At 46.5% G+C, this 24,350-nt stretch overlaps 1 protein-coding gene across 12 annotated transcripts in view; it reads right to left on the bottom strand.

The window, feature by feature from the left end:
* The window catches only part of NAV2 (neuron navigator 2), a 421,317-nt gene that overhangs the window by 300,818 nt on the left and 96,149 nt on the right, over window positions 1–24,350 (bottom strand). Inside the window, exon 1 of one of the 12 annotated variants that reach the window (XM_043874984.1) lies at window positions 5,130–5,242. The exons of the other annotated variants lie outside the window; for them this stretch is intronic. Within the exon in view, the coding sequence (XP_043730919.1) occupies window positions 5,130–5,201 (72 nt within the window). The 5' untranslated portion in view covers window positions 5,202–5,242. Of the gene's footprint in view, window positions 1–5,129; window positions 5,243–24,350 lie in introns of those variants that run through there. 12 annotated transcript variants of the gene reach the window in all.

Here is a 24,350-nt window from a genome sequence, read left to right as displayed (position 1 = left end):
TGAGATCACAATAAAATATACATGAAGCAAATAAAAACGTACTTTGTATGATAAAGCTGAACTGAGAAAATGAAACATCTTGAAAAAAGAAAATATCTCATCTAAAATTGTTTAATTTAAAATTATTTGTCTAATTTTACTGAGATTTAATTTACATATAATGACATGCATATATTTAAACTGTACAATTTGATGAGTTCTGACCTATACAGACCCATGAAACCATCACTACAGTCAAGATAACAAACATTTCCACCAACCCCAAGAATTTCCTTGCAACCCTTTGTAATCCATCCATCACTACACCACTGGCGTGAGGTTAACACAGATCCGCTGTATGTCATCACAGATTCACTCAGGCTTTCTGACCTGTACGTAGTATTTTTATATACTTTAAAATTAAATTATATAAACTTACAATTAAACTTTTAAAGGTGGTCAGACTCAAAACTCATCACTTTCCATTTATCTTTCTACATTTCACTATTTTTTATGCTTAAGGTGATTTACATCTATTATACCCAGATGAGGGAAACGGTATTACGCACATCTCTTGCTGGGAAATACTGAGAACAGGAGGAGAAAGGGGCGACAGAGGATGAGATGATTGGCTCACATCACTGACTCAATGGACACGAGTTTGAGCAAACTCCGGGAGATAATGAAGGACAGGAGCCTGGTGTGCTGCAGTCCATGGTCACACAGAGTTAGACATGACTGAGCCACTGAAAAACAACTTGCCAACTCAATTCAGAGACGCTGTGTTTGGCAGACTGAGGTCAGTCTCCGTAGGAGGACTGACCTCGGAAAGCGGCGAGTGCTACCTCTCGATTGTGAATGCACCGTTGACCACCACGAGGCACACACAGGCAGCGGGGGCTATTCATTATTTTCCCCTCTCCCCTTCACCCCACACAAAGGAAGAGGGTTTTTTTGTTACGTAAAATAATGGGTATGAGTGTGCAAATTTAGGTGAGTGCTAAAAAGTTTAGCATCAGAAAGAAAGAATTCAGGGAGAGAGAGAGAGAAGAGGTCTGCAGCTGGACAGACTGGGAAGCAGGGAAGCTGCGTGGGCAGGAGGAGGGGAGAAGCCCTGGGAAGGAGATCAAGGGGGCATCTGACAAAGCTGTACATGATCTAAACTCTCCCCTTTGAAATCTTCAATAAAATCTATATTCTTACCAGTGCTTTCTAGGGCAGGTGGAATCCTTCTTAGGAAGGCGTAGAGATCCAAGTCCTGTGTCTCAGTGGGTGACAGGACAGGAGACAGCCACAGTTAGGTTACTTGCATTCAAGAGTGATGAGCAAAAAAAAAAAAGTGACGAGCTTTATCCACAGGCCCAAATGGGTGGATGGCCAGCTCTCCGTATCCCTATGCAGCACGGAACAGGGTGTTCGTGGAAAGGCACTCACTCCAGGAATGCTGGCTGACAGGCCCTCTTGGCTGCCTCATCCTCTCCTGCACAATAGTCTCTTGGATGCTGGCTTTGGTCTCCCAAATATTTATGGTCCACAAGCTGCCCCGCCCCTTCCTCCTCCCCACACTGACTTCACCACCCACCAAGGTGTCCCAACTGGCTCAGCTCACAAAGCTCCCGGTACCCAGGCACTGGGCCCTGGCCCTGTCGAAGCCTGACCCTGGTGATCAAAACTCACCTGACTAGTGTTCCCATTCCATTTCACCAGGCTTCCAAGGTCCCGGGTATGCAACTCTGCCAGGGATGGCCTGGTGAATCACTGTTCCCAGCTAACATTTACATTCCCAATGGAGTCATCAATGCTTTACTATCAGGATATGGATACAGGGAAAGGCAATCACACTGGCAAGTTTGGGAGAGAGGTTTTCTTTAAATGTTAAAAAGATTTTTCAGGACCAATCAGATCACTGCAGGTGAGCGGCTTATATAAACAATACATTGTTCATTAAAATTCACAACCCTCAGGACAAACTGTGTGCATTCTTGGTAATTATTTAAGGATGCTTCTTTACCCTGGAAACCTGAGCAGGGGATGATAGTTGAAGGATTTCCCCTAGGTCAGATTTCTTGAGATTCAAGAGCCAAAGCACACTGATTCATCAGGGAAAAGCAGATCCAGAAAAGACCCCATGCATGGGGGTGGCCCTTTCTTGCATCAGGGGCTGTGACTGGAGAAGAGGACAAAGGAAGGTGATGGGTTCTCCTCTGGTTCCACCTAGAGAAAGGAGGCAGGGGACTAGCTGAGCGGCCCTGGAAAATAAGTGGGATACCACATCTCCTTGCTCTCCCTCACTTCCAAGCAGGTTTATGGTTGGCAGAGGAGAAAGACAACATCCACAAATTTTTTTAATTTTGTGTTCGTGACAAGGAGAAAATGATGTGCTGTGGTTACGAGGATGAGGCCAGATCTGAAAGCAAATCCTGGCTGCACCTCTGAACATATCCAAATCTAGGCAAGTTACTTAAACGCAAACTAGGTTTGTTTCTTCATCAATAAAATGGAGACAGTGGGACCAAGCGCATGTGTGTGCGCGCTTAGTCACTCAGTCGAGTCCGACTTTTTGTGACCCTATGGACTGTAGTCTGCCAAGGCTCCTCTGTCAGTGGGAATTCTCCAGGCAAGAATACTGGAGTGGGTTGCCATGCCCTCCTCCAGGGGATCTTCCCAACCCAGGGATCGAATGCAGGTCTCCCGAACTTATATTAAGAACTGATGAGAAAAAATATGCACCGCCCCCCCACCCCCACCCCGCTCCCCGAGCCCATACACACAAGTATCCAAGGAGGGATGATGATGCTTCTCAAAGAAGATCTCGGTGCTCAAAGGGGAACCTTAGAAGGTCTGGCATCCTCAAAAACTATCAGAGAGCGGCATCCCATTGGGCAGAGAGGCACTAGGCCTGGCAAAGACAGCGCGGTGCCACTTGTGGGAAAGTTGCGTGACAAAGGCTTTAAAAATCTCTGGAGGCAGGCAGTTCCCAGCAGTGGCTGGCATTGCTCTGGCCCAGGACACGCTGCCCTGCGCAGTCTCAATTTAGTAGGCGTCTCCTTCCTTTCTGAGCAACCCCATGGCCAAGAGACTTGGCCACAGTGGAAGTGGTCGTTGTGCCCCGGGCTCCTCTCCAGCCCAGATGTCAGAGCTCGCAGGCCGGGGGAATCTTGGGGTTTCTGTGTTTTGGATTTCTACAATAGGCTTTCACTAGGAAGACTACCAGATACCAAGCTGGCCCCCAGGAAAGAAAGGGCCAACCTGGCCCAGAGCACAAAAGAATGATTTGCACAAAGATACTATTTATCCTACAAAGTCCTAAAAGAAAGTCTCAGTTGATTCATCTCAAGAAGAAGAATAAAGTCCTAATTACAGCTCAGTCACTGCCTCCCACCTGCGGTGCTTACAGTTTAGAAAGCTCTTCTGGAGAGACAATCTAACCTGAGCCACCCCACATTTCTGGGGAAAAGGGGAGATAGCCCCATTGCTTCCCCCCACTTCATAGATGAGGAACAGGAGAGCTGAGCCAATCAAAGTGGAGCACCAGCATGGCGGCCCAGGTGTTCTCACTCAGCCCAGCCATCGAGCTGTAGCTCGACAAGACCACCCACCAGGCCAGGTCATCGGCTGGCTATGATGGGAGGAAGTTCTAGGATGGAAGGGGAGGGAATCCTGTTCCTAAGAAAATCAGGATTCAAATTCCGTGTCTGTCTTCCAGACTCAGCAGGAGATGGAAATCCCCATGCAACACGTGAGAAGGGTTCACTGATGCTCAGAACCACATACCACAGCTTCCTCCTACGGAAATGTCTATTTTTAACATCCTACCTCAAAGGAAATCTCTTCCCTGGGGCAGTAAGCCTAGGTCCTGGAGCTGAAAAGTCACAATAAAAATAATAATCCAAAGACACTCCCATCAATCACGCATGGCCTGGGTGTGGTTAGGCCTCTAAAGCAAAAGACACAATGGTGTCCAATGTACCAGCAGGACTCAGCCTCTAATGAGCCAACACGCCTGGAGGAAGGAGGCCATGGAAGGAGCTAAAAAATACCTGGAGGGCTCCACAGAGCAGCTCATACAGAAAATGGCCTCAAAGTTGCATCAGAAGATAGCTTCATGCAGGGAGATTTTTTTCCTCCATCGTTCATGCCAACTTCATTCATACCCTTGCACGTAAAGGAAGGTACAGACTACCTGCTGACCTAAGCAAACATGTTGGGGACTTAAACATGTTACAATCAGGCATTCCAAGGTCAGTTACACAGAGTAATCATTAAACAAATACGGAAAACACACTCTTTCCCAGGAAATAAGTCCTTACTAAACCTTATAACATAAGGTTGCCTAGAAAGCTGGGTCGGGGGAGAGGACAGTAAACTGCACCATTGTTTGCAGGGTAGAGGAAACACAGCAAAGAGACCAGTCTGATTATCCACCCCTAGAGCCCCTCGGCCACAAGCATCAGGGGTGGCCATCAGCCCACGGGTCACACTAATGGTCTAAGGGTGAAGGAGGCAGAAAGGAAAAGAAGTACATTTTGCTTTTTTGCTCTGTGTTGCAAGTTCCCAAATGGAGTCCCCATGATCAGCGGAAAGTCACAGAAGGCAAGTGCCACCTGGCTTGAAAGAGCCTGTCCAGGTTTCCCGCCTGAGCTGTTCCCACACTCACAGAATGAGTGATCGCTTCCCAGATGGATCCTTTCTCCAGGAAAGCCGCTGAGTACTCCTGTATACCTCCTCAGCCACTTAACAGAGGTGAATCTCACTCCCGGTTTGCACCTGCTGAGGTCCACAAGTGAGAAAACAGACCTAGGCCCCGAACACCTGTTAGCATCTTCAACCTCGCCCCCCGCCCCCGCCAACCCCCTGACTGTTGCCTTTGGTTTAGGCAATTGTATCTTTTTCAGGCCTTCAACAACTTCTAGACAGATTCTTCCCCACCTGCTCTAAAAATAGACCCCTGGGTCCTCACCCTGTGAGGACACAGGAAGCAAAAGGTGACAACAAGGTAGCGGTTAGCTCAGCAAAGCTGCAGATGAAAGCCTCCTGGTCCCAACTGGCACAAAAAATAAACTAGAACTGTCTCTAAACACAAGCCCAGATCCAAACAGACTTCATCACCTCTCCCCAGGGCCCCTGCCAGTGGTCCTCCTGGTGCTTACCACTTTATAATGGTCGCAGGACTCCCGACTCTGGCCCCGGGCAGGAACCCACAAGCTGATGCTTATAGGCATGGCTCGACCCACAGCCCGCAGTCCCTGCAGTCCAGGGCCTGCGCCCGCCCAGGGTGTCTAGTTTAAAGCACTGCGGAGGCACGTGAAGCCTCGAAGGTTAATTTTAGCTGAAGTCACGCTCCTGCTGTGGTCAGATTTTCTTACACAGGCCACCTCCTGAATAGCGGCCACTTGTGTTACCCCAACGCTCTGGGCCGCCCGCTGGCCCTCAGCCCCATCCTGCAGCCATTCTCCCCTCTCCAGTTCCCCCACCGCATGCACTTTGCCCTCCAAAGTTATCAAAATGTGCTTCAATTTTCATGACACACTCAAGGGAAAGAGATCACAGTTCCTTTTGCTGCCCCAGACACACGAACCCGGAGACTCGCTCCCCTCTCACTCAGGTCTGGCAAAGGCCGAGGGCTGAGAACTTCACTTGACCTGGGCAGCACAAGGGAAGAAGCCTGATGCTTCAGCTTTTGCAGAGGGGTTTCGAAAACCTTTATCTAAACCATTAGTTGCGTGGTACCCTCAGGTGTATTGTCTTCTCGCTGACATTGTTTTTGTCAAAGGAGGCACAAGTGTGCCTGCCTTTCCATCTCTTCTAAAAGGCTGATGGACCAAAATCTGCATGTTTCTACCCAGAGGTCTTGCTCCTGCAAAGGAAAAGTGTGAGTCTTCATTCAATTTTGCAGAGGTTTTGAAAAGGCTATTGGGCACGTGCAGGGCCCCCGGATTCCAGATTTCAACAAGCAGAGGCTTCAGGTGGAAGGTCCCTAGAAGTTTTTCAGGCACGGTTCACTTCCTGCTAAGTTCAGCAATTGAGACCTGGGAACTCACCAAACCTTCTGTGCTCAGACTGCCTGCTAGACTCAATCCTGATCTGCTCTTCAGATCACCTGTTTTCAATGGGGACAGGACCGTAGAAAGGCTACGGAAAAATAAGCAAACCTAGAGTGGCCTACCAGTCTTCCACCTGACCCCACAGCCTACAACTTTGCAGCAAAATGTTGGCGTGCAGTGTCTGAAGCAGACATTAAGGCCATGCCCAGAAACTGCTCTGTGTAGGACGCAGTGCAATGTCTCCCTGCCTGAGGGGCTACCTGTTATACTCCCATGGTGTCCTATACCCCCCTTTCCGAAGACTCACTATGCTTATATTGGATAATTACTTCATTCAAGTACGTACTGAGCACATACTCTGCAGCGGTACCCCTCTAGGTTGGGAGGAGGCAGCAGTAAGAATGCTCTATGGGGCTTTATTCTACCGAGGACAAGAACTGGGAGAGACACACGACAATAAACTAATCAGCAAGTTGATATCAGAGAACAACGCTATAAAGAATGCTATAAAGAAAACACAGCGATGGGAATTCCCTGAGAGTCCAGTGGGGAGGACTTTGTGTTTCCATTGCTAGGGGCATGGGTTCAATCTCTGGTCTGAGAACTAAGATCCAGCAAGCCTCAAGGCGCAGCCAGAAAAAATAAAATGCAATAGAGACCAAATGGTGACAGATGGAGTGACGAGACGGCCGGGAACTCAGGAATGGCCTCTCTAAGGAACAGACGTTGAAATAAAGACCTAACGGCAAAACGGCAGCTATCCTGCAAAGACTCAGGGCAGCAGTTGTCCCAGACCAGCAGTATCAGCAACACCTGGGAACCTGTCAGAAATGCAGCTTCTCAGGGCCCACTCCAGGCCGCCTGAGTCAGAGATGCTGAGGTTGGGCCCCAGCGGTCTGGACTTGAACAAGCTCTCCAGGTGATTCTCATGCAACTGTGGTTTGGGACCCACTGATCTAGAGGATGAGCATTCCAGGTGGAGAACTCTAAAAAGACAGAAATCGGTGGTTTTGCCCCTGGCTGGAATCCCCAGCCACCAGCCCAGTGCCTAGCGCATAGTAGGAATTCACTATTTTTGACTTCTTGCTGAGTTTTTAAGCCCCAGCACCCTGGAACACCCCCACCCCCAAATAACAGAAAGATATAAATCACAAAAGTGTTAAATTCCTAAAACTTCAGTGAAAGCACTTAAAAAGAAATAGAGGAAGTCATTTAGAATTCCAGGTGGCCAGTGGGAAGCTTTCCGTAATGCCTGAAATGCCAGCTGCTAAGATCAACTCTTCCCAATTTAATAAACCTTGGCATCACAAAGTTGGCAATTAGATTTCCTGTAAAAGGCTAAATGCGGCGGCCTTCTGCTTCCTGGATTCTAAATTTCAGTAAGAAAGGCATTAGTGTGTGGCAGCTGGGATAATCATTTAATTGATCTTTTCCACCCATGGAAGTCTCCCTTCCCTGCTTCAACCCACTGAATTGTAAATCAATGTCACCTTCATTGTAAGCATGAAAAGGCAGGAAAAAACACCCCCTCCCCAAACCAAATAGGAGTCAATTTCCTAATGGAGAACTGGTGAGGCTCTAAATGGGTGCTGCCTTTCCCCCCCTCTGGCCTCCTCCCGGGCCACCCACACAGCTGCATGCAGGCCAATGGGAGCTCCAGAGACAAGCAAAGCAGGAGCCGAGGCACTTCCTACGGCAGGGATTCCTCGACAGAAAGGGCGTGGTTCCGATTTAGTCAGACCCACTTCAAGTCTCCAAACTGAACTATATTTCTAAAGCACCTAGAAAGGCATTTGGCATGTAGGAAGGGTTCAATAAATCACTTCTTTTTCTCCTCCCTCCTCAATCATGCTGTATGTAATTTTATTCATTCAACAAATATTTATCAAAGACCCACTATAGTACTCTTGCCTGGAGAAACCCACGGACAGAGGAATCTAGCAGGCTACACTCCATAGGGTCGGAAAGAGTTGGACGTGACTGAAGTGACTTAACGCATCACTTATATATATATATACATATATATATATAATGTATTATATATATACACACACACTGGGGATAGAGTGACGATCAAAACGGACATTGGAGCTTGTCTTGAGGGAGTGACAGGCATTAATCAAATAAAGATGTCAACTAAAAATAAAAAGATTCAGAGGGTACTTGTGGCAAATGCTATAAAGATGAGTGCATGGCACATGAGCCTATAATGGAAAAATTCGACCTGTCTACAGTTTATTAAAATACAGATGCCTGGCTCCCAGGTAGGCATCTAAATCAACCTCAGGGCACGGGGCCCAGGCACAGGTGTGTTTAATAAGTTTCACAAGGATTTCTCACTGCTGAAGTGGGAGGTTTCAGATAAGCAAGGGAGGAAGGCTAAAATGATCCATGTGGTAATTGATTTGAATTGGAAGCTCTATATAAATTATAAACTATTTTTAGTTTATAAACTAAGTAACAGTTTAGAGTTTCAGTACAACTGCATCTGTTTACAATAGCCAGGACATGGAAGCAACCGAGATGTCCACTGGCAGACGAATGGATAAGAAAACTGTGGCACATATACACAATGGAATATTACTCAGCCATTAAAAAAGTATATTTCATTCAGTTCTAATAAGGTGGATGAAACTGGAGCCTATTTTACAGAGTGAAGTAAGTCAGAAAGAAAAACACCAATACAGTATACTAACGCATATATATGGAATTTAGAAAGATGGTAATGATGACCCTGTATGCGAGACAGCAAAAGAGACACAGATGTAAAGAAGTCTTTTGGACTCTGTGAGAGAAGGCGAGGGTGGGATGATTTGAGAGAACAGCATTGAAACATGTATATTATCATAAGTGAAAGAGATCGCAAGCCCAGGTTCGATGCATGAGACAGGGTGCTCAGGGCTGGTGCACTGGGATGACCATGAAGGATGGGATGGGGAGGGAGGTGGGAGGGGGATTCAGGATGGGGGACACATGTCCACCCATGGCTGATTTATGTCAATGTATGGCAAAACCACTACAATACTGTAAAGTAATTAGCCTCCAATTAAAATAAATAAATTAATTTCAATTAAAAAAATACAACTGCATACTCACCTATATATCAGTAATATGTTGTTATAAACTAATGTTTATCTTAACTTAGATACGGTATCTAAAGACACATGGGTTAGTAGGCACACATTTATTTCCTTCTTTCTACAGGATCTAAAACCAACGATATCCCAATAGCAACAAGCACATACAGTGTCCATATCTTGGTTTCTAATACCGTTTACCTACAATATAAGGAGCCAGGGTTCCTTGGAGAAATGGCTGATTATCTTGGAATGCAATAGAAAATATTCAAGGTAGGCATGGAGGATATTATAGTGCCAGAAAGGAAGGATAGGCCCCTGCACCAGAAACACACGGATGGGGTTTGTCACCAGGACTCGGAAGCTAAAGGAAAGCACCTAATGGCCAGTGATGGAACAACTGACCAACAAGAGTAAGGGAGTATTGGATTAAAACACAAAATAATAAACAAATATACATGAGTCCACACGCGTGTGTCCATGGAATTTTCCAGGCAAGGATACTGGAGTGGGTAGCCATTCCCTTCTCCAGGGGATCTTCTAGACCCAGGGATTGAACTCAGGCCCCTCACATTGCAGGCAGATTCTTTACCATCTGAGGCACCAGGGAAGCCTGAGAAATAAAAGACTGGATAAATAAATGAATGAATGGAGAGAAGAGAAAAATCTCCCCTGCAAAGAGAATTACAAATAATTTATGTCAATATTCTGTTCTCAAGGGGATGCAACAGGAACTGCCACTCCTTTTACGTGTGGGCTGCACAAAGAGAATAATATGGAAAGGGTGGAGAAGAGTAACTTTCTGGAAAACCTGACAAAGACCAATCCAGAATGGTGATCAAGGTCAACATCTACACCCGTGAGTCCTGTGGACAGCAGGTACCCTGACTCAGGGTGGTGAGGGTGGCGCTTGACCTCTGTGGTCTTTCTCCCCAAAACCCACAGTCTGGGTCTCATCATGAGAAAAGCATCAGAATGATCTCAACTGGGAGGGGCCCCTTTACAAAGTATTTCACCAGTACTCCTCAAAACTGTCAGGGTCACCCAAAACAAGGAAAGTTTGAGCAAGTGTCACAGCCAAGAAAAGCCTAAGGAGACATGGCAACTAAATGTAATAAGGTGTTCTGGATGGGGTCCTGAAACAGATAAAGGACATCAAATTAAAAAAAATAATAATAATAATAATTTTGAGAAATCTGAATAAAATACAGACTTTAGTTAGTGATAGTGTTTTAATATTGGTTCATTAATTGCGGCAAATGTACTATAGTGATATATTGTTAACAGCAGGAGAAACTGGGTGTGGAGTATATGGCAAGTTGCCATACTATCTTCCCAGCTTTTCTGAAAATTAAAATCTACTTTAAAAGTTTATGTAAGAAGATAAAATACAAGGCTCCACAACTGACTATAGTATGCAGCCAGGTTTGAAAACTGAACTTTGAAACACCCATGGATAGACTATGGATTTAGCCATGTCAAGGGCAGAATACGTTGCCTAAAGTTAAACCTGGGGCTTCTTCCCTCCTAACTCAGTCGGTAAAGAATCTGCCTGCAGTGTAGGAGACCTGGGCTTGATCCCTGGATGAGGAAGATCCCCTGGAGAAGGAAATGGCAACCCACTCCAGTATTCTTGCCTGGAGAATCCCATGGATAAAGGAGCATAACAGGCTACTTAGCGACTAAACCACAAAGTTACACTTAGAATCACAAAATTTCAGAAACATAATTTATACACACTCACACACTATACATGTATAGATGTATGCCATGTATATAAAGTCTATACTCTCCATATCATATACAAGAAACTTTCTGCAAGGGTGAATTTCCTAGAATGCTCATTAGTAACTCTTAAGGACAAAAGGACTTAACAAAAAAAGGGGGGCCATTCGAAACTCCAGGTTTTGCTTTGATCCTTTCAAAAGGGCCATGAAAGAGCTATTTGTGCCCAAAGAATGTGTTGGGAATTTCCCAGTTAACAACCCTGGGCCCCAACTCAAAAGATCCCATTTGTTCTTAAAAAAAGATTCTGCATTTGATTCTTTCTCACCTTTAAAAGGAGGAATCAAAATGCCTGAGGTTCTCTCAAGTTTACCAGATCAAAATATGATGTGAGACATTGTAATAAACAGCGTAAATTAGAATACACCATATCCTAAGATCTTCAGTAAGTAAAAAACGTCTTCAAAGTGCATTTAATTCACAGTGGCCCCATGATTTGAGATTTTTAAGGGGGGGGGGGGGACCATCCTTCCTATGATTGGAAACATAAGCCAGCTTTCACCAGCAGTAGGTGGCAGCATTTCTGTTTTTCTGGACTACATTCTACATAATTGTACCAACTAACAATTATAAGACAAGGGTTTTTCAAGGTCCTACTGCAGATCCCATGTTTTCCATTAAAGGATAAACTCTTTCTACAAATCACTTCTGCCAGAGATAACAAATCACATCTCTCTCTTTTTTTAAAAAAACAAAAGAAAAAAAAATAAAGTGACAAATTAATTTCCCCCAACATAATACAACTAATTCAATCATGTTGTGCTGGCCATCTGCTTCACAGATGCAAATCTAACTGCATTTTCTACCGCTTGATAACTTGCTTAATTCTGTTAGCTCTGGTGACCCTGTTTTTGTGAGCAGTTCTTAATGGGACCATCCCTGGAAGCTTCTAGACAAGGAATTGGCTGAGCCAGAGAAGTGCTTCTCCAAGAAGCAGCAGTGACAGAGCCCCCCACCAGCTGGCTGCCCATCAGCAAATGAAGCTTTAAACAGGGCAGCCGAGATGGACGGAGTTTCAGCGGCACTAAACTGGAGAACGGGCACCAGGGAGCACTTCCTGTACGTCAGGCACTGAGGCCTTGACAGGCATTTGTCATTTAATCCTCACGATCTGAGCGAGCAATTCATGAGGCACCTGCAGTTCGGAGAGGCCAACACACTTATTCAAGGTCTCAAAACAGAGCCTGTGAGATCTGACAGCCCATTCCACAGGCTACTATGCAGGTTGCTTGGCATGACAAGGGGCTTCCCTGGTGGCTCAGATGGTAAAGCGGCTGCCTACAATTCGGGAGACCTGGGTTCAATCCCTGGGTTGGGAAGATCCTCTAGAGAAGGAAATGGCAATGCACTCCAGTATTCTTGCCTGGAGAATTCCACAGAGAGTCCATGGGGTTTCAAAGCGTAGAATATTACTGAGCAGTTAACACTTATCATGTTCACCCACTGCTGGGACAAGGGATTTGGTGTTTTTTTGGAGGAAGCACACAGAAGTGTTCATCTGGGGTCCTACGTAATGGCCCTTGAAGTGCTCCACAAAAGAAAGACACAGCTTTCAAGAGCAGGAAGTGAGCTCAGAAAGGACCAAAGGACCCATGGAGTAAGGACGTTTCTTCTCTGCCTAGCTCCCGAGGGGTGGAGGAGGGTGGACTGCTTTCACTCTTCCTCTGCAAGGGCCTGAATCAAGTTCAGGCTTTGATTAATATTGGGATAAAGAAGTTGTGGTACATATATACAATGGAATATTACTCAGCCATAAAAAGGAACACATTTGAGTCAGTTCCAATGAGGTCAATGAACCTAGAGCCTACTATACAGCATGAAGTAAGTCAGAAAGAGAAAAACAAATATGGTATATTAATGTATATATATGGAATCTAGAAAGATGGTACTGACGAACCTATTTGCAGGGTAGCAATGGAGACGCAGACATAGAGAATAGGCTTGTGGACACAAAGGCGGGGAATGAGTGGTGGACAAATGGAGGAAATGGCATGGAAACACACACATTATCATGTGTAAAATAGACAGTGAGAATTGGCTGTATGATGCAGGGAGTTCAAACCCAGTGCTCTATGACAACCTAGAGAGGTGGGATGGGGTGGGAGGGAGGCCCAAGAGGGAGGGGACATATGTATACCTATGACTGATTCATGTTGATGTACGGCAGAAATAAACACAATATTGTAAATCAACTATCCTCCAGTTAAAAATAAATACATTAAAAAATATTAGATGGGGTATTCTAATTTCTCATTTGAGACTATCTTTGCAAATTATTTGACCACAGGACTGTCTGTAAAAATGAACAGAATGGTCACGGGCTATGACAGTCTTCATCCCATGGAAGGGAAAAAAAAAAAGAAACTCACAGGCTTTGTCCACAATCCACACATGATATTTATCCAATATGCTGGTTACATGAGTGGTGCAGAGTCTCCTGGGGAGTTTTTAAAAAGACACAGATGCCCATGTCCCACCTCCAAAGAGTGATTCAGTAGGTTTGAATGATCCAAACACCTGCCTTTCTTTTCAAAGTTCTCTAGAGAGTTCTGATGCCCTGGCAGGACTGAGAACTACCAGATCATGCTTTACATACAGATTACCTCTGAAAGGAAGATAGAAGAGCATTTCATCAACACCCAAGTTACTTCTTAATATTCAGAAAATCTGCATTATTCAGTGAGTAGGGCAACATGGTTATTAAGTATGTCCCACAAAAGAAGGTTTCTAACACTGCTTTTTCTCATCTCAAAATATTAGCAAGTGGTAGCATACAAAAACAATATGAGGGAGGTAGGGGAGGGAAGGACTGGGAGCCTGGGGTTACTGACTTCTATTTTTAAAAATATATTGTCATATATAACATATGCAGAAAAGCAATCAAAGCAAGTTTTAAGCTCTGGAACACATTTTTACAAGATGAAGATGCTTTAAGGCTATCCCCAGAATAAGAATCACAACAGATGATGGGTCCCTGAAGCTCCTTCCTTTTCCCTCTGTTACTAACCACCCTCAACCCTTATCCTAATTTCTGTGTGCTTGATCGCTCAGTTGTGTCCAACTCTTTGTTATCCCATGGACTGCAGCCCACCAGGCTCCTCGGTCCATGGGATTTTTGAGGCAACAATACTGGATTGGGTTGCCATTTCCTCTTCCAGGGGATCTTCCCAACCTAGGGATTGAACCCAAGTCTCCTATATCTCCTGTATTGCAGGCAGATTTTTTACCCACTGAGGCATCCTAACTTCTAACCCCACAGATAAACAACTACACTTTTCTTTGATAAAGCCTGAAAGGCTTTTTCAAGGACAGAATGCCCTCTGCTAACTAAGTTTAGCTAATTAAGTTTATTCCAAATGATGCAAATAGAATTCACTGTTGCCAGAAAAAAGAAAAGATATGAAAATCAATTCTCCATCCTCTTCCCAGAAATGAATCTTCACTTTAAATATCAGAGAACAGAGATGCAGAGATGTTATTTGCTTAAGGTTCAGCAGTTAACAAGAAGCAAGGCTGAAACTCAACTTAGGTCTTCCACTTTCAAAGACCAGGTCAGTCAGTCAGTCAGTTCAGTTGCTCAGTTGTGTCCGACTCTTTGCGACCCCATGAACCGCAGCATGCCAGGCCTCCCTGTCCATCACAAACTCCCGGAGTTTACTCAAACTCATGTCCATCGAATCGGTGATGCCATCCAGCCATCTCATCCTCTGTCGTCCCCTTCTCCTCCTGCCCCCCAATCCCTCCCAGCATCAGGGTCTTCTCCCAGTGAGTCAACTCTTCGCATGAGGAGGCCAAAGTATTGGAGTTTCAGCTTCAGCATCAGTCCTTCCAATGAACACCCAGGACTGATCTCCTTTAGGATGGACTGGTTGGATTTCCTAGCAGTCCAAGGGACTCTCAAGAGTCTTCTCCAACACCACAGTGCAAAAGCATCAATTTTTCAGTGCTCGGCTTTCTTCACAGTCCAACTCTCACATCCATACATGACCACTGGAAAAACCATAGCCTTGACCATACGAACCTTTGTTGGCAAAGTAATGTCTCTGCTTTTTAATATGCTATCTAGGCCAGGTACTTAACCACTATACCTTCCTCCTTCTAAGAGTCGCCATTAATATGTTATAGCAATCAAGATGTTCTTCTCCCCTGGTCCCAGGCCTGATCATCTTTCAATGTTAAGAGTAAAGATGTACAGGTACTTGGGATGAAGAAGATGTGATGACACCAGAAGTGACTGGGGCAGGACCATTTCCTCCACAGCACTTCAATGTCACGGCCACGAAGAAAGAGTTATCACAAACCATGTAATATCCCTTTGATGGAGAAACAGCATTCAGGAAAGGAATCTTTTCCAATGAGAAGTTCACTGGAGAATTCAGCCATCTACAGAACACACTAGGTTATAAAGCCAGAAGGAATCTCGCCTGACATTTTAGGGCCTTGTTTATTTTCATCTAAGGGTGTGGGAAAGAAACTCCATGAAGATGGAACGCTGTGACTACCCAGGCAAATTCAGCATGGACATGCTTTTAAAATTCGCATGTTCAATCAAGTACTTAACTCCAAGCGACTGAACTATCAGGGGACAAAATAAATAAATAAAACCCTCCGGAGTGACACGCCCAGTTCAGAAATCAGACACGCATGGCTTCATGGAAATTATCCAGGCTTTGAAGCCAGGCAGAAGTCGGTTTGAATTCTGGCTCTGTCGCTTACCGACTGACCTGGTGGCTCTGGGCAAGCAATTTACCTTGAGACACTCAGGGTTCTCTTCTGTGAAATGGAGGTGCGAACACCCCAGTTTAGAGGGCTGCTGGGGAATGAGAGGTCCCCTGGGGAAAGTCACACCCACCAGAACACAGAACTCCCTCAACATTCTGCAGCTCCTCTTTCTGAAGAATCTAGCTAAACACAGTTAGATGTTTCAGATAAATGGACAGAGACAACCAGATAAGGAAAGGCGGTTCCTGGCACATGAAATTTTAATGCCAGCAACAGTTCAGGTTTGGGTCTAGTCAATAGGAACCATAAATAGCTGTCACCTAATGGCCATGTCCTCTTGAAAATGGGTTATTCGTCTGAGTCCGTCTCCCAGAGGACAGCTGCAAATACCATCAATACTGGCACTAAGCAACAGCCTTATTTATAGCCAAGGGACAGATTCCAAAGATAGAAGAGGTCATGGAGGCTGAAACCCCTTCTCCGAACTCCCAAATTCCTAGAGGACTGAGAGGTGAGGCTGGAGAGCAGGTCTTACAGGAACGTCTGAACACAGTGGGAAATTATCCATAAGAGTGAGAAAAACTGAAAAGGAAGGAGAGGTTTGGAAAGAAAGCAGCAGCCATGAGAGGAGGAATAGTGGGTGATGCTACGTAAGCCTGGAGCTGCTAAATCAGCCACGACCCTTCCTGAGACTTGCCCCCCCGCCCCCCACCATCTCTCAGCCAGCACCTGTTAAAAAGTGGAAGCCCTCTTGAAATCTATCAGCATGTTCAAGGAGGGCCAGAAAGTTTGCCCTTGACCACACCCGCCATTGAAAACCCTCTCTAGTGCCTACAGAGTCAACTCTCAAAGTCTGAATTTGACTTTTAAGGACTGTTACTTAAGCCTCTGCTCCTGATTTTCCAGTCTTCCCCCTTGACTTTAGCCCAGTGCCACCACTGGCAATTTCTTATAGAGAACCACCTCTTTCCAGCCTCTGGGTCCTTGGTCCTGCAGCAGGAATGCACAGGCTTCACACATTGGAATCCTGTGCATTTCTCAAAGAACAGTTGGTTCAAATACCACTCATCCCCCTAAAAATTTTCCCTAGGCTTTCCATCTAGGTTCTTAAGGGTCTTGACTCCTATTTTACATTTGAAGGTCTCTGAGGGCAGGAGTTATGATTTTTATCTCCATATTTTCTTGCATGTTGAGTGCCAATAAGTTTTTGTTGGATAGATGAGTGGATGGATGAAAGGACAGAAGGAAAAATGGAACTGATGGATGAAGAACATGAACGGGAGGGAACATGATGGCCATTTGTCCACAATGTCATTTGTCACTCAGTCATTTGCCAAGAAATGGAATGTCCTGATTAACACAATATTCTGATTAAGGAAGTGCTTCCCTTCTTGAATACTGTTCACAGATTTGACCACTGGTAATTGACTACCTCAGTTCAGTTCAGACACTCAGTCATGTCCGACTCTTTACGACCCCATTGACTGAAGCATGCCAGGCCTCCCTCACTCACTCCCTCCATCACTAACTCCTGGAGTTTACTCAAACTCACGTCCATTGAGTCAATGATGCCATCAAACCATCTCATCCTCTGTCATCCCCTTCTCCTCCCGCCCTCAATCCTTCCCAGCATCAGGGTCTTTTTTCCAATGAGTCAGTTCTTCACATCAGGTGGCCAAAGTATTGGAGTTTCAGCTTCAGCATCAGTCCTTCCAATAAATATTCAGGACTGATTTCCTTTAGCATGGACTGGTTGGATCTCCTTGCAGTCCAAGGGACTCTCAAGAGTCTTCTCCAACACCACAGTTCAAAAGCATCAATTGATTACCTCAAGATGGGCATAAAATCTACCTTGCATTTCAAATGGAATAAACAAGACTGTCATTTTTTGATGACTCACAAAGCACCTGGATATCTTGCAAGACTCAGGCTTAGGAATCTCAATGGCCACTGCGCTGAGGTGTGAGAGAGATGGTTTGCACAACACTGATAAAAAAAGAATCCTAGACAATTAGACATAAGTTGGCTGAAACCGTAATTAAAAATAAGTGTTTTTTCGACAATCCCTTCTTCACTAGAGTCTTACAAAGCTAGGATGACCATTACAAACTTTCTACCAGATGACCCTACAAAGCAGCAGAGAGGTGAAGAAATCCACCAGCCCACATCACCCCGAAGTGCATGTCTGGCTCCTCCCCTCAGACCCGACCAGCAGACCTGAACTCAGAACATCAACAGTGAAAGTCATTAAGCACCTGGCCACAGATGACATTAAAACATCTCACCCTTGTCTCGCACTTCATCCCCCCGTCCCCTCCTCCAAGTTCTCCTGACCTTTGCCAAATGTTCCTAGACGAGGCCCATGCTTGTTTGACCATTTCCCAATTCCACCAGCCACAGATGGGGAGAGGCAGAGGAAACACATGCCAAACCAGTTGGGCTGCTATTATTTTTAACTTGGCTCCTTGGTGCCTGCAGGCAGAAGAACCGGTTCTGCTGTATACACTTTCTCCATTGCCAAAGCCAGGAGAAGCACTCTGGGCTTCCTGGGCCTGTGGTCCTCCACCACTAGGGTGTTCCCAAGTAGTCATCGGGCAGCTTTTGCTCACATCGGGCACTTTCCTGAGCCAGGGCACTCTGTGTGTGTGCTCAGCTGTGTCCGATTTTTTGTGACCCCATGGACCGAGTCCACTAGGTTCCTGGGTCCATGGGATCTTCCTGGCAAGGATACTGGAGTGGGTTGCCATTTCCTCCTCCAGGGGATCTTCCCAACCCAGGGATTGAACCTGCGTCTCCTGAGTCTCCTGCATTGGCAGGCGGGTTCTTTACCATGCGCCATCTGGGAAGCCAGGGTGCTCTGCTTCCTCTCAGCTAATTATAGGCAGCACCTCAGTGAGTCCTCGCTGCATCTTCTGAGGCAGGGATTACTACCCCTGGTGCACAGAAGGACACAGACACTGAGGTGTAAGTGGCTCACCTGAGCTGAATGGGATTTGGATCCACATCCGTCCTCATCAGAAAGCTATGCTCCCACTGTTCTCACTGCCAAGTGCTCCCTTGTCCTCCGCCCCCATCCCAAACTGAGCTGCTGGGGCGACCTCTACAACTAGGGAGGGGCATGAAGGGGTGAGCTAATGCTCACCAGAGGACACGGGCCCCTGCTTGGTTCTCGAGGCAAAGATAAGGCACTATGTGAAGTCAGCGGTTCCATCCGAGTTCAACAGATATACTCGTGATTCCACTGCAGAGCTGTGATAGATGCCCACCTGGGAGCTGGCTGGTGCCAAGAACCAACAGAAGGGAATGTACTGCAGAAATATTAACCTTGGCAGTCTCCTGCCACAGTAAACCGCTGGCTGAGCTTTAATGAAATCGTGCACCAGAGCAGAAACATCTGTATTGCTGGTTAAAACAAACCCCAGTCTGGAATGCACAACTGTCTTTGTACAAGGACACGACAGACCTGGAGAGAAGTGGAAAGGATGCCATTCGCTGCGATCAAAATGACTGTTTAGAACCGAGAGAGGACAGGCCTGCTCACCTCTGTCTGTGTTCCCCAGTCAGGCTTACTAGCTTCTATCAGAGGAAGACATGTACTAAATTTGTGCAACCCAGGCCTTCCCAGCAGGCTTATTAGTGTGGGAGTGCAAAAGTCCTGCAACAGTCCACCAACCCTCTCTTGTCCCCACAAAAGCATTCCCCGGGATGAACACACACTAGGCTGGCACAATGAGGCCTAACTGCTTTGTTAAGTATCCTGAATAAATCATTCATTCAAACCAAAATTAAAGCATGGACATAGCCTTAATTTAAAAGATATTATTATATTTAAGAAATATATTTAAGAAATCAGTCTACAGATCACGGGGGTCAGGGGAGGCCTCAGCAATGCCATCAAGTTGCTGTAAACATGGGAAGTGTGACATCTTCCGTGCTAGGTGGCCTTTCTCAAAACACAAACAGCACAGGGCCTCCCGGAACTGGAAGCAGAATCAGACAATCATAGGGTTGGAAGCCCTCTTGCCTGATCTCCCTCTGCCTTGATACAAAAATCCCCGAATCAAGTCACTGCCAAGTTTCCCCAAACTCTCAACTCCTAAGGAGGCTATTTGACACTACCTTAGACAGCTCTTCCTTTTGTTAAATTCAATTTTGGTTTTGCTTGCTGGGGGAGAAGCCCAGAGATGAATCCTTCCAGCCCTTCAAGGAAAGAAGGTGGCATAATAAGTCTTCTGTGAGTCTACATATAATGAAAGTGTTTCAACTTCCCCTAAACAGTCTGTGGAACAAAGCTGCAGTCCTTCCCCACTTGGCTGTTCTCCAGACAGAGGGTGACGATGGATAAAGATGACGATGATTATTTTAAAAAAAGCAATTATCTTAACTCTCATCTACTCAGCCCTACTATGACATAACACTCTACAATGCACTTTACAGGCACTTAGGCTGAAATCCTCACAGTGGCAACAGTTTGGGACTATTATTCTGTCCATTTTGAAGAAACTGAAACTCAACAGGTGACATAACTTGCCCAAGGCCATACAGTTAAGTAAAGAATGGGGTCAGGATTCACATTTGGACAGACTCACTGCCCTCTGTCCTCACGTCCAAAGAGGGCGCCAGCCCGGCCACATCCTTCCAGTGGTCCATGATGTGGGCTACTGACGTCATACTGCCGTGAGGGGAGCCTGAAGCCAGTTTTCTCTACTGGGAAAGACAAAGATTCCGAGCAGCCACAGCAGCACCCTACCTGGGAAGAGGGAAGGCATAAGGGGGAAGAGGAACAGGAAAGCGGGAGGCGGTGAAGACAACCTGTTTACCATGTAACAATCTGGAGGGATGCTTGGAGGGGGCTCAGCAAAGGTCTCAGCAAAGGGAGAGGGTGGGAGCAAGAGCCGTCTCCCCCACAGCAGGGGGTGGCTGGCAGGAAAGCTGCTTGCTGGGAGACCCAACAGGTGCAGGGAGCAAAGGGCCAGGGTGCTGTCCAGGGTCAGGGGCAAGCTCCCTCATCACAGCCGCCTTTGTGTCCGCCTTTCTCTACCCTCCACGCTGGGTGGGACCCTGCTGTTGCCACACTGGTTGGACTAAGTCACAGACAGCAAAGATGATCCGTCTGGCTGCCATATCGCTGATCAAAGCCGACTCATTTCAAAGGCGAACTGTCAGCAACTTGGGAGACTGCAATCGGACAAGGAAAAATAAACTGGAAGCTTACTTCAGTGGTTAAAACTCAAAGCCTCCCTGAAAAAATAAAGTTCTTTCTGGTGCTTCTGAAATTCTCAGACCTAAGAACTCCATGAAGAAACGTACTGGACACTAACTAAAGAATACTTTGGGTTCTGAAGTAAGATCCCAGCGTTCATCTGGCCTCAAGCTTTGTCCAGGATGGGGGAATATTTTGCAGCTGCGAGCTTACAGAAATGACCCAAGACTAGAGTTCAGGCTGGGATCCCAGGTGTTTGTAGATTCCAACTCTGCTTCCACACAGCCTTACGTTTTAATCACAGTACAATGGAAGCACAAAGAAGTTCCAAAGAAAATACATACACATATACACCTACCTATGCATGCACATACACACAAACCTACACTAAGGTTAAGATTGGGCTTCCCTGATGGTTCAGAGGTAAAACTGAATTTTGAAACACTCATGGATAGACTATGGATTTAGCCATGTCAAGGGCAGAATGCCTTGCCTAAAGTTAAACCTGGGGCTTCTTCCCTCATGGCTCAGTCATTAAAGAATCTGCCTGCCAATGCAGGAGACATGGGTTTGATCCCTGGGTCAGGAAGATCCCCTGGAGCATCATATAGATCCTCCATATGATGGAGGAAATGGGGACATTCCTTGCTTCTCAAACCCTGGGGATTTAAGAATAGCGAAGATCCCTAAGATGTGTCTAGGAGGGGGCAGCAAGCTGGAGCTCTCTTTCCTTTTGTGAGGCTGTGGGCCATCCACTAAGTGCTGGGACATCCAGAGGACCCCGCAAAACCCCGGTGGGCTTATCCAAAGTGGGCCTGGCACCACTGTCTGAACAGAACCTCCAGCGAGCACAACACACTCAATTCTGGCCGAGAGGAACTTGGGTCCGGCTGTGGGGAGGACGGAGGAGCAGCAGGGTGAAGGCGAGGGTGCTGGGGTGGGGACACTCTAAAACCATCACCTGTGTCACCTCTGCATCAATCAAAGTGTGTCAATTCAGTACAAGATGAGGGGCTCCCCTGTGCTCCGAAAAGCCGCCAAGTCTTCTATCCAAGTCTGAGGTCCTGGGCAGAAACCCAGGGGCGAGCAGTTCAAACAATTTCTCCATCAAGTTACTTTCCTGAAAAGAAGCGTGTTCCAGCCTTCTCTTGACTGCTCCGTCCACACACTTGAGTCCACATGAAGTCAAGTCTCTCAGGGCTCTGGGGCCTTCATCAATATATGTGGAACAAGGCAAGGAGGAGACAGAGAAAGGGTCTGAAAGGCACCCACAACCTGCTCTCTTCCTGCTACCGGTGTGTCTAGGACTGTGCTCCCTTAACAGTTTTCAGATGCTCTGCAGGAGGAAAAAGCAAATGCTGGGCGTCCTGGCAAAGGCAAGAGACAGACCTGCTGAAACTCCAGGGGATGCCCAGTTCCCCGTGTCCCTCACACCAGTTCAGATGTCCGGGCAGCTGCAGCGCGCCACCTAGCTTGACTGGTCTTCAGAGACTGGGCAGGGCAACTGATGCGAAATCCTAAGCTTCTGCCCACGCTGGGACCCCTTGTAGGATTTGCTCTACTCACCTGGGATTGCTGCTGCTTAGCAGTTTTGGTGACAGGGACCGAACACGGAGTGTTTGTAGAATGGATTCAGTGAAGATACGTAACCCAGAGGGCTCTCTCTTTACTCTCCCCCTCACCACTAAGTCCTATAAAAATGTTCTCCTCTGGTTTCCCCAAATAGGGGGGCCAAGGATTCCCGAGGTTCTTGAAGGTGTAACAGTAGGCGCTCTGAGAGTTCACAAGAGCATAAGAATGTTTCCAATTAACCAAGAGAAAGAGGATAAGACTGTCCCATTTGCAACAGGGTGGGCCTTCAATAACGGCTCAAGTTGATCCATGTCATTTCCCTTCCAAGAGGTTCAATCTCACCCCATGGCCCGAACAGGAAGTCCCAGCTCTTGTGTGACCTTGGCCAAGTCTTTCAGGGGCCCAAGCCTGTGCTCACCTCTCCAGTCTGGAGGAGATGAGCGAGTGCTGGAGGGATTAAAAGAACACCACCAAGGGTAGTCCCAGGACTTCAGATCCATGGATTTGGGGATTTCACTTCCAGGAACCCATAGTTAAATGGGAGGCAGTCACGGGTACTGGAAAAGCTATAGGCTTTGAAGTCAGTTAAACCTAGACTTGAAAATCTACTTCTACCATTCAGTCGGTAACCTCAGGCAAGCCGCTTAATATATCTGAATCTCAGTTTGTCTTCTATATGTGCAATGGGCATCATGTGAAAGGAGCTTCAGGATAACCTTTAAAGCACCCAACACAGTGCTAGGACAGAGTGCGTTCTGGACCCCAAAGCTCCTTGCAAGAAGCTCCCTTCACTTTATAGTTACCCCCACACATGCACGAACCATCCTCTGCCCATATCTCTCTAAAACCATTTTCCCACAGCAGAGGAGACTGGCAATGAGATTTCAAACCAGATTTATGAAAACTCATAACTAGAAGATTAAAATTCCAAATGTCATCTGGATAAGATGGGCCAGATGCTCGGAGAATTGCAAAAGCCTCGAGCTTCCCTGCACCGGCAGAGAAGTGGGAGTTGTGGAGGGGCTTGCGTCAGAGGGTTTCGCTGACTGAGGAGCGGTGTACTCCATCTATGAGGGCGAAGCAGAGACGCGTCTTCAGGACTGGGTGGGGAGCACTGCAGCTGTGAGATGAACTCAAACTCCAGCCCGTAGAGCTCGGTGAGGGCTTTTATTCACCAGGAGGCAACCGTGACCCGGGTTGGCTCACTGGCCCTTCTCCTGGGTAGGGTCTGGAATGTGTGTCTGTCTACCCTGAGGCTGTTGGGGACCAGAGGGAGGGGGTCAGACCAGGGCCACTAGGAGAGAAAACCCTAGAAGGCTAAGTCATTAGGACCAGGTATACACCATGACCACAGCTGGTCAGCAGCACCTCCCACCATTCCCAAAAAGTAGAAAAGGGAAGGTGAGCCCTACTTTCCAGAACCCCTGCCATATATACACTAACCACACACATGACTTCACTGAGTCCTTCTGACCACCGGATGAGGGGCTGCACTGTATCCCTACTCTGTAGAGGAGGCCGGTGCTCAGGGGAGCTGAAGGGGCCCAAAGTCCTATAACTCCCAAACAGAGGAGCAGAGCAGGAATTTAAACCAAGTATTTCTGAACTGAAAATACATCCACTGTCCAAGCACTGGCTCCTTTCAACTAGAACCGTCACACCTCAGGGCCCATTTCCACAGAGGCTGGCCCACTCCCACTGACTACCATGATCACAGAAGCTCAGGTAGGAAGTTAAATCAAATCATCAATGTCATTGTCAGAGCATTAAGAAAAAAAAAAAGTACGAGAGAAAGAGAACAGCTTGTATTGGAATGTTGATCCTGAATCATTGTCTAAGATCAGAACTATCAGTGAGTGAAGGGAAAACGCTCTTTAGAAGGAATCTGCTTCACCACCAAAATGAAAACCTACTATCACCTAGGGTGCAGGAGCGGCTAGGTAAAGAATTCACCCTCTTTGCAAAACT

Source organism: Cervus elaphus, chromosome 2 (genome assembly GCF_910594005.1).
Source record: "Cervus elaphus chromosome 2, mCerEla1.1, whole genome shotgun sequence".
In the NCBI taxonomy this organism is placed as follows: Eukaryota; Metazoa; Chordata; class Mammalia; order Artiodactyla; family Cervidae; genus Cervus; species Cervus elaphus.
This window is presented reverse-complemented; position numbering and strand designations above follow the sequence as displayed.